Source organism: Amblyomma maculatum, chromosome 6 (assembly GCF_055883805.1).
Source record: "Amblyomma maculatum isolate TAMU_Amacu chromosome 6, ASM5588380v1, whole genome shotgun sequence".
Taxonomy (NCBI): domain Eukaryota; kingdom Metazoa; phylum Arthropoda; class Arachnida; order Ixodida; family Ixodidae; genus Amblyomma; species Amblyomma maculatum.
In genome coordinates, this window is record NC_139349.1 from 165,798,878 (window position 1) to 165,814,599 (window position 15,722).

A 15,722-nucleotide genomic window follows, 5' to 3' on the forward strand; every position below is an offset into this window, starting at 1 on the left:
CCTAAGAACAAACGCCTCGTTTCGCACGCCTGACAAGAAACTAAAATGTCGTTCGCAAATTGTGCACAATGAGCAGCACCGCCTCGTAACTCGGCAACATTGTCTGCGCGCTGTGTCAGAAGATCGATCGCGTTTTGGAACGACGGCGCGAGCCGCGCTGCCGCACTACCGACAGAGCGGTGAAAGGAGCCGTCAAAGTGGATGATGACAAGGCGCGCACGCCGGCTCTCCCGCTTCGTTCCCCCGCACTAATTAGCCGAGTTCGGGTGCCCCACACATCTTGCGCGACGCTGCCTATGCGAGTAGTATATTATATACGCCGGAGCGGAGGGGAGTTAAGCGCGGTATACAGGTGCAAACAGGCACGGACGGTCGGCGCGCGAATAGGCTATGATACAACCTTTGTCAAAACACCTTTTGTTTTTCATAACCACGGTTCCCGTTTCCCCATCCTTCACTATGGCGCGAAGGTGTGCATGTGCACACGCCACGCGGATGTTTACAAAACGGAATTACAAATAACTAATTCCATCACCGCGTTTACGCACAGCTAGCTAGCCGTGTATGCAACACGATACTGGACGTGCAATTTACGCAGTGCCCTAGTCGGGCCCTCGCAATGAGCAGGGAATTCTGCGCGAAATTTTGCTTCCCTGCATTTTCAGCAGCCAGGGACCTCTCACTGTCGTATCTTTCGTTCTCGTGATGACGGATTCGTGAATTGCTGCCTTATTCCGCTCGTGCAAGCTATCTTGCTCAGTGACTCTGTGTGTATAAACGGCGAACAGCCCAGCGACATGTGCTGCTAGACGTGGCGTTCTTGACAAAGTTGATAACAGTCAGAATAGGAGAGATGGGGAAAAAGAGAGTGAAGTGAAAACTGGCAAGAAATGTTTAGCATCCTCTTAGCGGCGGTTAGCAGCGCGGTTAACACACCAGGAAATTATTTCGATGCAAAACCACCAGGCGGTTTCTGGCCAGTACGCCGTAAATGCAGAGAAAATTATCGGCGCGAGTGTCGGCGTTTTATCGCCGCTGCCATTGAGTCAAGACGAGTGGCAGACATGACTGCAAGCACAATGGAGGTTGCCAGACGCCCTGAGCCCATCTGTTATGAGTCGTGTGAGGCCGCGTGCGGATGCTCGCCGAGCAAGCTGGCAGGCCGCCAGCGCGTAAAGACCTCAAACTTGCCACATAATGGGGTCGCTTTTGAACCGCGCCAGAGGTCACGGCCTCTGTTATTACATTTTGAGAGAGCTTCCCATATGAATGCTCCATGGTGTGGTAGATTCTGCTGTCGGGGAAAAAAAAAAAACTAGCAGAAAAGCAATGTTTTGTCTTCTTGAAGTCAGGTGATAACATGCAGGAAAGGGTAAACGTTGGGGTGAATGATTTAAAAAAACAAACAAACTAAGTGGAGCTGTTATTATATTAGTGATTATACTAAATGTTAAAACAACGATGCGAAGACACACACTCTCTCTCTGTAAGAATAGAATGCTGGATATTTCTTCTTATATTCCAAGGTAAACTAAATGTAGTTATAACTTGCGCGGCTAATTCGAGTGCGTCTTCACATGTTGTCGCAAAGCGTCACATAAAACAGCGCGAATTCTGAAGAAGGCTTAGAAACCGAAATTCGCGTACGGCTTAAGTGCCGTAGCGTGCTCGTCGAAATGAGGTCGATGCCTCCATTGCCCACTGCAAGTATGAGCGGCAAGAGCAACGACATTTCTCCAATTATTTTTATTTGAAAAACAGGAATTAGCAGCGCTCTCTGTCTCAATCACAGCCTCCAGTTCATTTCAACTCGATGGGTTTTTGTCCCGCAAACTGCTAACACAACTGGTGTCGAAAGGAACGCCGATGCGGGGTAACGTCCGCATGCATCACCCTATTCATGTTGTACGAGGAATTTCGCTATACGATCAAAGAATACGTCCGCTGAGGATCATGCACATGCTTTCTAATATGATCATACCACTTAGCAATGCGGGAGGTTTGGCAATAGGTAGTCACTGTTATCTCTGTCAGCGAAGCACATCCAATGGAAGGAAGATAATAGGAACAGAAAACTAACGTTCTTTTTTTACACCCCTAGAGGAGCGCTACATGAATAATAGCAGACGCTTACACCACGTTAAGTTCCAGACGGAGGCATAGGCAACGTGTACACCAACGTCGTGTTTACAAATAATGGGGGCACTCGCGGAAGCTGCAGGGGGTGAAAAATAGGCCTAGCTCTAATTGAAATACAGGGAAAGGGATGTTTTCAAATAAGTTTCCTGATTTTATAGCGCACTTAAGACGTCATCCTTTGGTGAACAGAAAGTATAAACATCCTAGAACATATTAAGAAAGTACGAAATGTAATTGCAAACGGGGAATATTTTTTAATTCTGCAGAAGGCATGAAAGTACAAGGCGGCAGCGCTAGTGTCAGACATAAATGTAAGCAAAACCTACTGTAATGTTTTTTTCGTTTCGCAGAGCCCGAACGGGAGATGCCGGTTGTCAAAACCTCGCGAATGCTTTGAAAAAAAAAAGAAATGCGTGACACAGTATGCCTTGCCATTCTAGAGGCAGTCAAAGATTGTTTTTTTTTTTTTTTTTTTTTTTTTAACGCCGCTATAAATATGTGTTGTTATGAAGCCATACACCACACCATACCGTCGACAGGGTCGCTATCCTGTCGATGTTTCTCAGAAGTCCACCAGCACGTTGTGTAGCCTGATAAGCTGCCGCATGTACTCAATTGGTAGTTCTCTTTATGTAGCCTAGACTATACTCAAAAGGCGCCTCTCAAATGCCATGACAAGGGAACGAAAGAGAACGGCCCACTGTAGCAGAGGGCGCACGACGCCAGCGTCGGCGAATGCGACGTTTGTGAGAAGACGGTAGAATTCAGTCATTTGTTGCACGTGGTTCGTTTGTTTTGCTGAGTGAGGACAGCCTTCACTTTAAAGGTTCGTGTCATTTTAGCGGCTGCATATAATATGGAATGCAGCCTGCCCAGCAGCATCTTGGCCAGCAGGAGAAGCTCTTTCAATAGAGAGAAGCACCCAGCTTATAATTTTATAAGCTTATAAGCATAAGCTTATAAGCACAACCTTTTCTCACCACGCCTTTCCTGCGGAAGTTAATGACAGAATACTGGGCATCAAATATACCAATTGCTGTAGAGTGGGAGGCATTAAGGCAATATTAATTAAAGCAGTTGCTGGCCTGATTGCTAATTTACTCTGTCATTTGACAAATCCCATCATGACACAAGAATTTTCCAACAAAGTAAAGATAGTAAGAGCGGCTGTTTTGTTTAAGGGCAATGCTGCAAATGTCATGAGTAATTATCGACCTATATCAGTTTTTCCATTGTTTTCCAAAATAGCAGAGAAAGTCAGTTATACTATTATTACAAGCTACCCTTATAAACATGTTGTAATTTCATCTAGCCAGTAGAAAATTCAAGAATAAAAAAAATAACAAATCGACTGAATGTGCCTTGATTAGCATCAAGGATAAGCTTGTTAAAAACACTAAATATCATTTGTACACAGTGGATATTTTCTTAGATTTCAGTAAGGGATTCGATTCAATTAAACATAATAAGGAATACGAGGGGCTGCCCTTAAAGTATCGCTGAACTACCTATAATGTCGCTCTCAACATGTTGTAGTAAATGATTACACGTATAATTATCAGCTCAATAAATTTGGGTTTCCCCAAGGATAAATTATAAACCCTTGTTTTAATCTTCTCTACATTAACGGTGTTGTATGTATTCCACACCCTCCTGCTGTTTTCCTTTATACTGACGATGCAAGTGCCTTTTCATCTGCGCAAAATTTAGACTTCTTAATTCCGCGTGTACATTTATGGCTGCAGAATGTTTACGACTGGCTTGTTGCAAACGAACTATTAATAAATTTTGACAAAACAAAGTACATTTTATTTACTGCTGTTAAGAGGCCTTTTCATACAAGTAATTAAGGGATATTCTAGTCACGACCACTGCAACGGGTTTCCTAAATCAAATTTGTATGAAAAATGTCTGTTGGTGTTTTCATGTTTGTTTTAATAAATCCAAGTTTGCGCAACGCATTGGTATTCCTAATAGAATTCCTTTACTTTGCCTCGTTATTTGTATCGCCTAATCTATTTCAGTACAGTTCACTTGCGGCTACATTATTGCTTGCTTGTGTGGGGAACTACTAATAGGTCAAATGTGGAAAGCCTCTATATGTTGCAGAAAAAAAAAGCGCGCGCTTTATCGTAAACTTATCGAGACTTGACACAAATATATTACAGGCCGAATTGAATTCTAGGCATTGAACCATTTCTTATTAAGCTGCGATTGTTATCGCTTGATTTTTAAGATTTTGAAAGTTATCCAGCACTATTGACCTTAAAATATACGAAAAACGAGCCACATTACGAATTTAGAAAAGCAGTTTTGTCAAACATAATCGAGGACGAACTATGGAACGCAATTATTCAGTTGGCAAAGTTCTAACCTGCTGAATATTTATACTGACTTGATGGATAACATGAAAATCTCTTCTTCTCTATCTGCTTTCCGAAAAGAGGCGAAAATTTCCACTATTTTGTTATTATTTAGAGCATAATTGTTGTTGCTTCGGAAATTATACCCCGCTTTATGGAATATTTTTCTTGTAGCTCTGGAAAGAGAACTTATTTGGGGTTATTTCTTACATTTAATAAGTGTTTTGTAAGAAAGGTACTCTTTACATACTTATCTTCATCGTTATGTGAAAAAAGAAATCTTGGACTCTTCCTGTAATATTGTGTACTTTGTCCGTGATATTTTATTTGCCTTAATTTCAAGCCGTGACTCTATGAATACAGCGTGACTAGGGCCTAGGCAGGTGACCATATGAGTCACCTTTAGCCCTTTTCACCCAGACAATTATAACTGTGTAACTTTAATGAACTCTAACTCCAACTGCCTATTGTGTGCGCATTGATGCGATAGGCAGTATAAAAATGTCATGTCGCACAGAGAGGGTTTATCGAAACAGACATTTCTTACATTTGACTTGACAAACACAACAGAATTCAGCGATTAGCTCATGTAGTATGACGTTCTTATGTACGGCACTTGCGTGGTAGTCATGTGTTTGTACCCTTCCAAAATATTCGTTAAACATAGCAGCAGCCGTTTTAAAAGCAGACGCAATAGCTTTGCAGATGAATGTTTGTGCGGGCAACGCCGCAAAAACAGGCTGGCCGAGACGACGTCTGATTGGGACCGTCACTCACTACAAAAGAGTACTCTATTAGAAAATATCCTGCGATCATTTCATCTTATACAACATTGTTTAGCGAGATGTCACTAGAGACACGCTTTAAGAATAAGGTATCTCTTAGTGTCCGCGCTGTGCGTTCAGCGTTGTGCACTGAAAAAGTGCAATCTCTTGAAGACTCGTTTCAGTATAAAAACCGAATTTAATCCCAATGTAGTTTGTCTGGGGCACAAGAATTGGGCACAACACCAAGTTTATTTGAAAACAAAGGGTCTCAGATATAATTACTGTCCCGGTCCATGCTTTCGGCCTAATAGGCTGAGTCTTATTCTGCCGATCCATGCCGCGGTTGCGAGCAATTAGAGTGGGATCAATTGCTCATGGGCAAACTTTATTTTGAAACCTATAATACTGGATTTTGATTTCATATAACGCACAATCTTGTCAAAGAACTCAAAGCTTGTAGTGCCGAGATCTGATATGCATGTTGTGTCCCTGTCAATTGCGACTGCCCGTATGCTACTGGGATCACTTCAGTTACTGAGACTCCGAATTACGTCACATGCACCAGAAATTGCCTTTTCAGTGTGGAGTTTCATGAGCGTTTTTTACGCGGGTTTTATAAAGCGGCATGCAGACTGTTGCAAAAGTAAGCTAGCGAAAACGACAACAATAACAAAAATAATAACAGTTTATCTAAACTTTCTTCAGGCAAACTTGTAGCGCACCGAAAATAAGTCATCGGATAGTTCATTCCATCTGCAGGCGCGTCTAATAGAAAGCGTCTGTCCTGTAGCTGCTCGATATCTGTAAACACAAACAACCAAGATACGGTGTCCGCCGTATTGTTCTGTCTGCTGACGGACTGCATGTGTCGGCATGCTTTTAACGCGATGAGCAGGGCTTTCCGAAAAACTCACCCGTGGGAGGCGTAACTCCGTAAGCAGTGGTTATAGTCACGCTTGCACAGAGAAACAACAGTAACCACATCCATCGTGGCGCTCTTTTTGAGGAGAGATGACTCGTCGCAGGCGGTGCCGACGCGACGGCAGGGCTCGGCGTAGAGGAGAACATCGCCCGTTCACCGATGCCGCGTGGCCTCAGCGCCGGCTCCGCTTCTTCCGCACTCGACAAGGAGAGACGCACGCGGGCTTCGAGAGCCGGGTTCAGACTCCGCTCTGAGAGAGAGCCTCCGGAACACGCGGGTGGGGAGGTCCGCCGCCACTGACGCCCCAGTCTCCTCCTTAAAAGCCCTACCCTCTCCGTTCATTCTTTTCATGCTTCCCTCCGCAGACCGCATTCTCTTCCACGTACTCCTTCATCTCCAGCACCGTGATCTCCAGCTTCCTTTCCCCCGGTTCCGTCAATGCAATTTGTTTTTTCTCTCGTCACGTGTGACGTCACGCAAGTCGACATCGACGCCGACAGGCGGCAGGAAAACGCGGGCTGGCGCCAAGGGCGCTCCACGTCGCGCCGGCCGTCACCAGAGGGCAGTGGGCTCTCAAAAGGGCACGAAACCAAGAGGAGCTGTTCCGCGTTCCAATGTTGAGCGACTCCGATGAGGCGTTCGGAGCTCCACGACCAAGGCGTTATTTGCTTTCACTCTACTGGGAGGAGGTGAGGCGCGTAGGAATGTGCATCATAGTCTCCCAAACCCGGACCTTTTGAAAAGAACTGGCACAAGTCTCTGTGTTTCCTATCTTCGAAAGCCAGGTCTTTTGACAGTCAGTGGATCCTGCAGCACCCTTCTACTTCGCTTCCTACTGTCGCGTTCGTGCTGCACAACCTACCGTGCACAACCTTTGGGCCATAGTGCAGAATTTTCGCGAATAAAATGGACTCATGTTGTCATCATCGGCCTAATTACCGTCAGAGCAGACCAATAGCATCTTGCATAGCCAAGGAATTAACCCTGTCCTGCGCAAGCTCCCACTCTATTCCCGCAATGCTCGTAATTTAATATTGCCGCATGCCTTTCAACTTATTTATTTTCAATATACTGTAGCCCGAGGGCCAAGCAGAGTGGACAATATATAGCAACAACCAAGGACATAAAAGCAAGCACCTCACACACAAAACAAACACCAATCATTGGAAAGAATCTGAAATGCGCGCGACAAATGTGACGACATTATAGGGTAAAAGGGATCGCTTTTAAACAGCATCGTCTTGGAACAAAAGGTGACAGAAGCAATAAAAATAAAATACACAGAGAAATGACTAGCAGGTGATAAGTATATATGCCAGGAGGGAAAAAATAAGAAACGTGAAGAAACTATCTCAGATGAGAGGAAACACACGTTGTTAAAAGTCGGCAGCATCACGCGAGACAAAGGCATGAGGTGGCAAACTATTCCACTGAGTGACAGTGCGGGGAAATAATTTTGAAAGAGGTTCGTACGGGCAAAGTATTGCGCAAGGATGCGGTCATGAGTGTGCCTAGTGTGCCGGGTTATGCGTGGGCATAGGTAGTCACTGGAGCTAAAATTGAACTGTTGATGATAAAGTGAGAGAAGAAATTTTAGCCCGGCAAGTGCTCTTCTTTCTTTTTCTTTTTCAAGGGCGGAATATTGTTTGTGTTCCATGACAAGCGCACTAGAGTTCGCACTCGACCCCTCTGATCTTATCGATAAATATTTGTGGTTCTGTAACGAGCCAGCTAGATTAATTAACTTCAACCATTTTGACGAAAAAAGTTCTTGGTCTTGCGACAGCCCTTAAAATTTCTGAGAGGAGCGCAAAAGTTGATCTCACGAAATATTATACAAAAGAATCAAATATTTTACTTTCGCGCTTGAAAATATTTCACAGTTAACGGGTACCTATTTCGGTTTCTAATGACACAGCAAATAAATTTGTAGCGCAGTATATTTGGGGTGTTTAATGTTGTTGTTTTTTCCGAAAAAAACGTTTTTGCAGATCTTCGTACCATTTCATGACATTGGCGAGCAACACCACATGTTTCGCCACTTCTCTGTAATATACGCGATCTCGTTAAAATGTTTAAACTATAATACAGCGCAATTTATTCCAGAATAAAAGTGAAACTTTAAAAGACGTCTGTGTGCCGCGTTTTCACGCGTAAATGTGGCACAGAGGCGTTCCTAGTAAAAATATAAATTAGACCTCAATTCCTAACTAGTCTCATACGAATCGCGCTGAACGATTCTAACCGGAACGTTTTTGTTTAAGGTGAGAAAACTATTTCTGAAGTTGAGTGTTGCACATGGATCCATGGTTGCCCCGCAGTGCCACTGCATTGCAGGACACCGCCGTGGCGCCGCTCGGAATTCTGTTTCGAGTTTTGCACGAAAAACCGTATACGGAAGAGAGCATCAGATGATGGTGGTGGAGCCCCTGTGTGGTCTGTTTTCTCCTTTCCTCTGGTACGTTTGGCATGGAATGACCCGCATGTGATTTCATTCATACGCAGCTTACATGTTTACAGTCTGATGTCGAAATTTGTTGTCATTTGTCAGGAAAGTAAAGCAACAAAGAAACATGCTATACTTTAGTAAAATGGAGCTCTGGGCCAGTTGGCACAGGATTTACAGGGAGGCTTAGCACAAGACAGACGAGGACAAGAAAGGCACACAGGTCGAGCGCTAACTTACAACTGAAATTGGAAGTGAAATAAATTGTACTATGATTAAGCTAATCGTATTATTATTAGCTTTGAGAAAAATTATTTGTCCTAAACAAGGAATTTTTATCGGCTCTTGTGTAACTCCTGTTTTGTGCGAAACGTTTTTAGCAAAATTTAACCGTGAGTTAAGCCAGAATGAGTGTAATGATTGCGTAGCTCAGGTTTGTAGATTTGTTGACAATTTCCTGGTCCTTTTACAACTAATGGGTGATAACACTGATTCCTACTAAGTCCCGAGGCGGCTTTTTGCTGTCACCAATTTCATGAATTTTACCTCTGAACTGCCACAAAATAACGCGCTTCAGTTTTTAGATTTAATACTGTGTTTTAACATGACAAGCCAAATTTTTTGGGGCCTATATGCCTCGCACGCACAATTTCTCACATTCTAAACTCGGAAAGCGTGGTATCGTCTCCTTGTCTTTTATATCCGCGCTGTCCAAGTTGTGTATTCACCAAGTAAAATCGAGTTTCGCACTGCAGACCGAACGATTCAAGAATGATGGCTATCCTGTTTCTGTGCTGGCGGCTGTCGTGGAAGGCTTGCTTAAGCAGGTAGGGAAACATGAAAAACGTAAACCTGTTCCATGCACTACCTCTGATGCTAGACAGAAAAAGAGATACGTGTGGAGTCATACGTTCACCGCGTATCGCATAATATAAAGAGGATAGCAAGAAACTTTCGAGTAGACTTCGTTGTTACGGGACCTCGAAAACGGTCAAGTCCTTGCTCACTGGTCAGCCAAACTTAGCTAAGCATATGCATCAAGAAGTATCTATGTTTATTCTCTTGTGTATACTTATTGAAACAACCATTTAACTCGTGCAAGTTCTTTTTGGGTGCAAGTCAGCCCAATAAAAGAGTACCTTTAGGTAGCCCTCCATTGTTTCCTAACTACAATGCTTCCGTCACAGTTACGTGATAGTAATATGAGAACTTAAGAATTCTTCATAACATGTATTGACCAACTACTTCTCAAATATGTTGGTCAGAAGACACACATACGACTGCCAGTAGCACCACTGTGCGAACAAAGCCTAGGACTGTTGATGCTTGCCTCCAAAATGATTTCAGTTTCAACGTAATAATAATAATAATAATTGGTTGACAGGAAAGGAAAGGCACAGCATCTGTCACACTTGGTTTTGTGTAAACCTGAACCGCGCCGTAAGGAAAGGGGGAACGTGGAAGTTAAAGTGGAAAAAAAAAAAAAGAAAGAGGAGCCGTAGTGGAGGGCTGCGGAGTAATTTCGACCACCTGGTGACCTTTAACGTGCGCTGACATCGCACAGCACACGGACGCCTCTGCGCGATTTCATTCTCTCAACGGTAGGGTCCGCTGACATCGAGGCACCCGAGTATGGATGTGAGTAGATGGAATATAGGAGCGTCCCCTTTGAAACGGGGTGGTAGCAGTAGCTCATTTTTCTCCCTATATCTTAATTATTGTTTTAAATTGGTTAACTATACCTTCATTCTATTTATTGAGTTTTTATTTCTACATTACTAACATTATGTCACTCTTCTGCTTTTGAGCCAGCAATCTTCCAGTCGTTTTTTCCTAGCTTACACTGCCGGTTTATTCACCCGGCCACTAAACCCCAGAGCTTCAGGAAGAGTGACTGCGCCTGCATCGACATCCGGATGGACACCATTACACTCGAGTATAATATGGTCAATTGTTACACTGGAGTTACCACACACAGCACATGCGTCATATCCATTGTTAAATTTCTTTTTGTACCTGCGTGTTCTAAGGCACCCTGATCTAGCTTCAAAAAGTAGGGCACTGCCTCTTGAGTTATCAAAGAAATCTTCCTTCCTGATCTGCATTTTTCACTTTCGGTATAATTCCACACTCTGTTTCTTTTCCATCGAATTTATCCAATTTTTACCTTCTGTGTTTTTCACCTGTTGCTTAACGCTCTTTTATTTTTTCGTCCTTGGGACCAGCATACTTACTGGTTAGTTTCCTAGTTCTTTTAATCCACTGTGAGTCAACGCTTTTTAGATATACGTATTTAGATACTTTAGCTGCCCATCTGTTACTGTCCAATTTTCTGAGTGGCGCAGTGGTTAGGCGTTCGACTACTGTTTCCAAGGACGCGGGATCGAATCCCGGTCTCGGCGGCCGCTTTTCGATGGAGGCGAAAAGCAAGGTGCCCGTGTGCTGTGCGATGTCAGTGCACGTTAAAGAACCCCAGTTGGTCAAAATTTCCGGAGTCCTCCACTACGACGTCTCTTATAGCCTGAGTCACTTTGGGCCGTTAAACCCCACAAAACCAAACCAAACCAATTTCCTCAGACGTTCCTCATATAATATTTTACTCTGAGCTTCCCGTACTTCAAAACATGCCCAGCTTATATCTCCCTGTACCGCCTCATTTGTGGTTTCGCCGTGGGCACCTGTGCTAATCGTCCGACGGTTCTCTGATTTATTTCTAATGTCGACTGCACCTCTGATGTTAGGCACAAAACCGCATTTCCGAAAGTAAGCCCGGGAATCATAATTTCTTTCCAAATACCCCTCAAAATCTCATACGTGTTGTATCCCCACAATGCCCTATGCTTCCTTATCCCGACATTTCTTCGCCCTTGGGCCTTAAGTGATTGCTCATGCTTTTCAATGTATGCCAATTCTTTGTTTACCTATACCTTATATTCTGCTGCTCTGGTTATTTCGTGGCCTTGAATTTTAAGACCCTGTTCCGTGGCGCCGTTGAAAATTATCAGACCCGACTTAACTGCGCTAAAACTGAAGCCTTGAGCGTCCCCTTCGTCTCCGCAATACTTAACTAGAGTTTACAATTCTTCCAGAGACTCTCCGCTAGCAGCACAATATCGTCTGCATACACCAAACCAGGCAGGCGCTGTTCTACCGCCTTTCCACCTAATCTATATGACAGGTTAAAACCTAGGTTAGTGGATGGATGGAAGGATGGATGGAATGGATGGATGGAATATAGGAGCGTCCCCTTTGAAACGGGGTGGTAGCAGTAGCTATCATGCTCATTTTTCTCGCTATATCTTAATTATTGATTTAGAATGGTTAACTAAACCACCATTTTATTTATTAAAATCTGTTCCTACATTACTAACATTATGTCACTTCTCTGCTTTTAAGCCACCAATCTTCCAGTCGTTTTTTGCCAGTTTCCCCCGCCGGTTTATTCACCCGGCCACTGTTATCTCTAAAGCCCAGAGCTTCAGGAACAGTGATTGCGCCTGCACCAACTTCCGGATGGATACCATTACATTCGAGTATAATATGGTCAATTGTTTCACTGGAGTTTCCACATACAGCACGTGCGTCATCTCCATTGTTAAATTTCTTTTTGTAGCTGCGTGTTCTAAGGCACCATGATGTATCTTCAAAAAGTAGGGCACTGCCTCTTGAGTTATCAAAGAAATCTTCCTTCCTGATCTGCATTTTCCACTTTCGGTATAATTCCACACTGTGTTTCTTTTCCATCGAATTTATCCAATTTTTACCTTCTGTGTTTTTCACCTGTTGCTTAATGCTCTTTATTCTCCGTCCTTGTTACTAGCATACTTACTAGTTAGTTTCCTAGTTCTTTTCCTCCATTGTGAGTCAACGCTTTTTAGGTACAGGTATTTAAATACTTTAGCTGCCCATCTGTTACTGTCCAATTTCCTCAGGCATTCCTCATATAATATTTTACTCTTAGCTTCCCGTACTTCGAAAGATGCCCAGCCCATATCTCCCTGTACCGTCTCATTTGTAGTTTTGCCGTGGGCACCTAGTGCTAATCGCCCAACGGATCTCTGATTTATTTCTAATGTCGACTGTACCTCTGATTTTAGGCACAAAACCGCATTTCCGAAAGTAAGTCCGGGCACCATAATTCCTTTCCAAATACCCCTCAAAACCTCGTACCAATTGTATCCCCACAATGCCTTATGCTTCATTATCCCGGCATTCCTTCGCCCTTTGGCCTTAAGTGATTGCTCATGCTTTCCAATGTATGCCAATCCTTCGTTTACCCATTCCCCCAGATATTTATATTCTGCTACTCGAGGTATTTCATGCCTTGTATTTTAAGACCCTGATCAGTTGAGCCGTTTAAAATCATCAGACCTGACATAACTGCGCTGAAATTGAAGCCTAGAGCGTCCCCTTCCTCTCCGCAATACTTAACTAGAGTTTGCAATTCTTCCAGACTCTCAGCTAGCAGCACAATATCGTGTGCATACATCAATCCGGGGAGCTGCTGCTCTACCGCCTTTCCCCCTAATCTATATGACAGGTTAAAACCTAGGTTACTGTCTTGTATCCTCCGTTCCAGGTTTATCATATAAAGCATAAACAGCACCGGTGATAGAGGACAGCCTTGTCTTAATCCTTTGCATACTTTGACGTCCTCCGTACTTTTTATCCCTTCCCACGTAATTTCTACTTTGTTATCCCGCTATAGTTCCTGTAGGAACTCTATTATCTCATAACCGATACCTCCTTCTTTTAATATGTTCCACAGGAGTTCCCTATTTACGTTGTCGTACGCCCCGTTTATGTCCAGGAAGGCCAAATACAAAGGTCTATTTTCCACTCTAGATATTTCGATGCATTGGGTAAGCACGAACAGGCTATCATCTAAGAGCCTATCATTTCTAAATCCGTTCTGAATTTCTCCGAGTATCTTGTTACTTGCAACCCATGCTTGAACCTTTAATTTCACCGCCCGCATGGCTAACCAAGCTTGTACTACAATCGGGCTTTATTTCGGTTCTTATTAAATGGTTGTGCTTCATTTATATTTGGTTTGCATTTACGAAACCTGCGACGCGAATAGGGTGCTCCATGCGAGTAGTGTCAATCGAGCCATAACTAGGATCGCTTTTGCATTGCACTTCCAACATATTTTTGTTATGAATAATAATAATGTTGGTTCATTTATTGGCCAATTTGCAGAAATCTGTAAAAGCGGCTCAGCCGAGCATGTCCCCCCCCCCCCCCCCCAAAAAAAAAAGGCCTCGTTTCTAGATATTTTCTTGGTCGTAGAGTACATTCACACATCATTGTCGATCGCGGACGTCGCACGCTGGATATCTGTTGATTTGGTTGCTTTCAGAGCACTCGCAAAGCAGGGAGAGAGCAATCGGCAAAGCAAGACACACGCAGAGCGAAGAGCAGGATAATCCTCCACCTCCTTCACTTCGTATACATGGTGTTAAACCATTGTACTATTTTGATGCCTCTCTAAGACGTCTTTGTCAACTGTCGAACATTTCTGAGTTTATGGAGAAGGGGAAAATTGGCCGTTTTCGTTTCCACAAAGAACGCGAGACGTCTCAGAATGCTGTCATGCGGTTGGAAAACAGGTCTTGTGGAAACGCTTCCAATGAAATCAGCAAAGGTCCACACGTGAGCCTCATCTTTTGGCGCTTAGCCTACTATTGTAGCTACCCATGACACAATGCTACTTAGTACCTCCGTTTCGCATCAGCGGAAGCGTTTTTGTATTGCCAAATAACCGCCAGGCGCAACTCGATCGCCACACGTGCACAGGAAGCTAGCAGAGCGCCTGCTCCGGCGACGTCCCATCGTTTCACATTTCGCCACCGTGCCAGGAATCCGGCGCTACCATCGCGCGGCGAATCTTGAGCTTGGGTTTCCTATTTCCCTTACGTCGTGCCTGGGTAAGCTCACGAAGCACGTGTTTCTCACGCGTTTGCAGAACTACGTAGAAACCCATCGCCTCATGCCGCACACAATGATCGGATTTAGGCCGCATCTGTTCACGCAGGACGTGATGCTTCAACTCTCTAGAGAAATCATAGACTCGGGAAACGGTCACGGCACGCGGGCCATCCTGGGGTTGGATTTGAAGAAAGCGTTTGATAACGTCTCCCACGAGGCTATACTGTCCAACCTCTCGGAACTAAACGTAGGGTGACACAGCTACGACTACGAAGAGATTTTTGTCCAACAGGACTGCGGAGCTTCAGCTTACCATAGGGGAACTCAAGTGGGAACGCATACCGCTAGGAAACAGGGGCAGGCCGCAGGAGTCAGTGTGTTATACCCTTTTCTATTCAACGCTGCGTTGATCACGCTTCCTAAAAAGCTTGACGCTATACACGGTGTTAGACACACCCTGTACGCTGATGACGTCACGATTTGGACGAGTCAGGGATCAGACGGGCAAACCGAGGAAGCCCTACAAGAGGCGGCAAACGTCGTAGACGCCCACGCCCGTTGGGCAGGACTGGAATGCTCCCCACAGAAGTCGGAACTGTTGGTGACAAGATACACAACAAGATACAGCCGAACAAGATACAGCTAGAAATCCAGGGAAACGAAATACCGGAGGTAGAAACGATACGGGCGCTTGGGATGCTTATACAATCTAACAGGTGCAACAAAGTAATGCTGGAAAGGTTGTCGACCTCTATCCAACAGACCATACGGCTAATTAAGCGCGTGGTGACTAGGCGACAAGGTATGGCAGAGCACTATGCATGTCGGCTCGTTCACGCTTTTGTCCTCAGTCGGCTCGTGTATGCAACCCCCTACCTGGACCTCAACAAGGCTGATAGTGAAAAATTGAATCGCCTGATAAGGCAGGCATACAAAGCGGCTCTCGGTCTCCCCAGAAACACGTCCACCGCGAGACTTTTATCACTAGGGGTCCACAACACCCTCGAAGAGCGCTTTGAGGCATAACATCGCAAGAGAAGCGGCTCAGGCAAACTGAGGCGGGGCTGTGTATCCTGAGGAGCTTAGGTATAAAGGACGAGGACCCTTCAAGCCAGGTCATCTTGCCGGTAAAGATGAGTGAACGCTTTCGGGTC

General features: G+C 44.4%; 1 protein-coding gene across 1 annotated transcript in view; it reads right to left on the bottom strand.

Annotated features, from left to right (window-relative positions):
- LOC146187342 (uncharacterized) overlaps positions 1-6,638 on the bottom strand; it is a 272,734-nt gene extending 266,096 nt beyond the window's left edge. Inside the window, exon 1 of the mRNA XM_084607651.1 lies at positions 6,184-6,638. Coding sequence (XP_084463777.1) covers positions 6,184-6,337 — 154 coding nt within the window. The 5' untranslated portion in view covers positions 6,338-6,638. The remainder of the gene's footprint in view (positions 1-6,183) is intronic.
- Between the last annotated feature and the right edge of the window lie 9,084 nt (positions 6,639-15,722).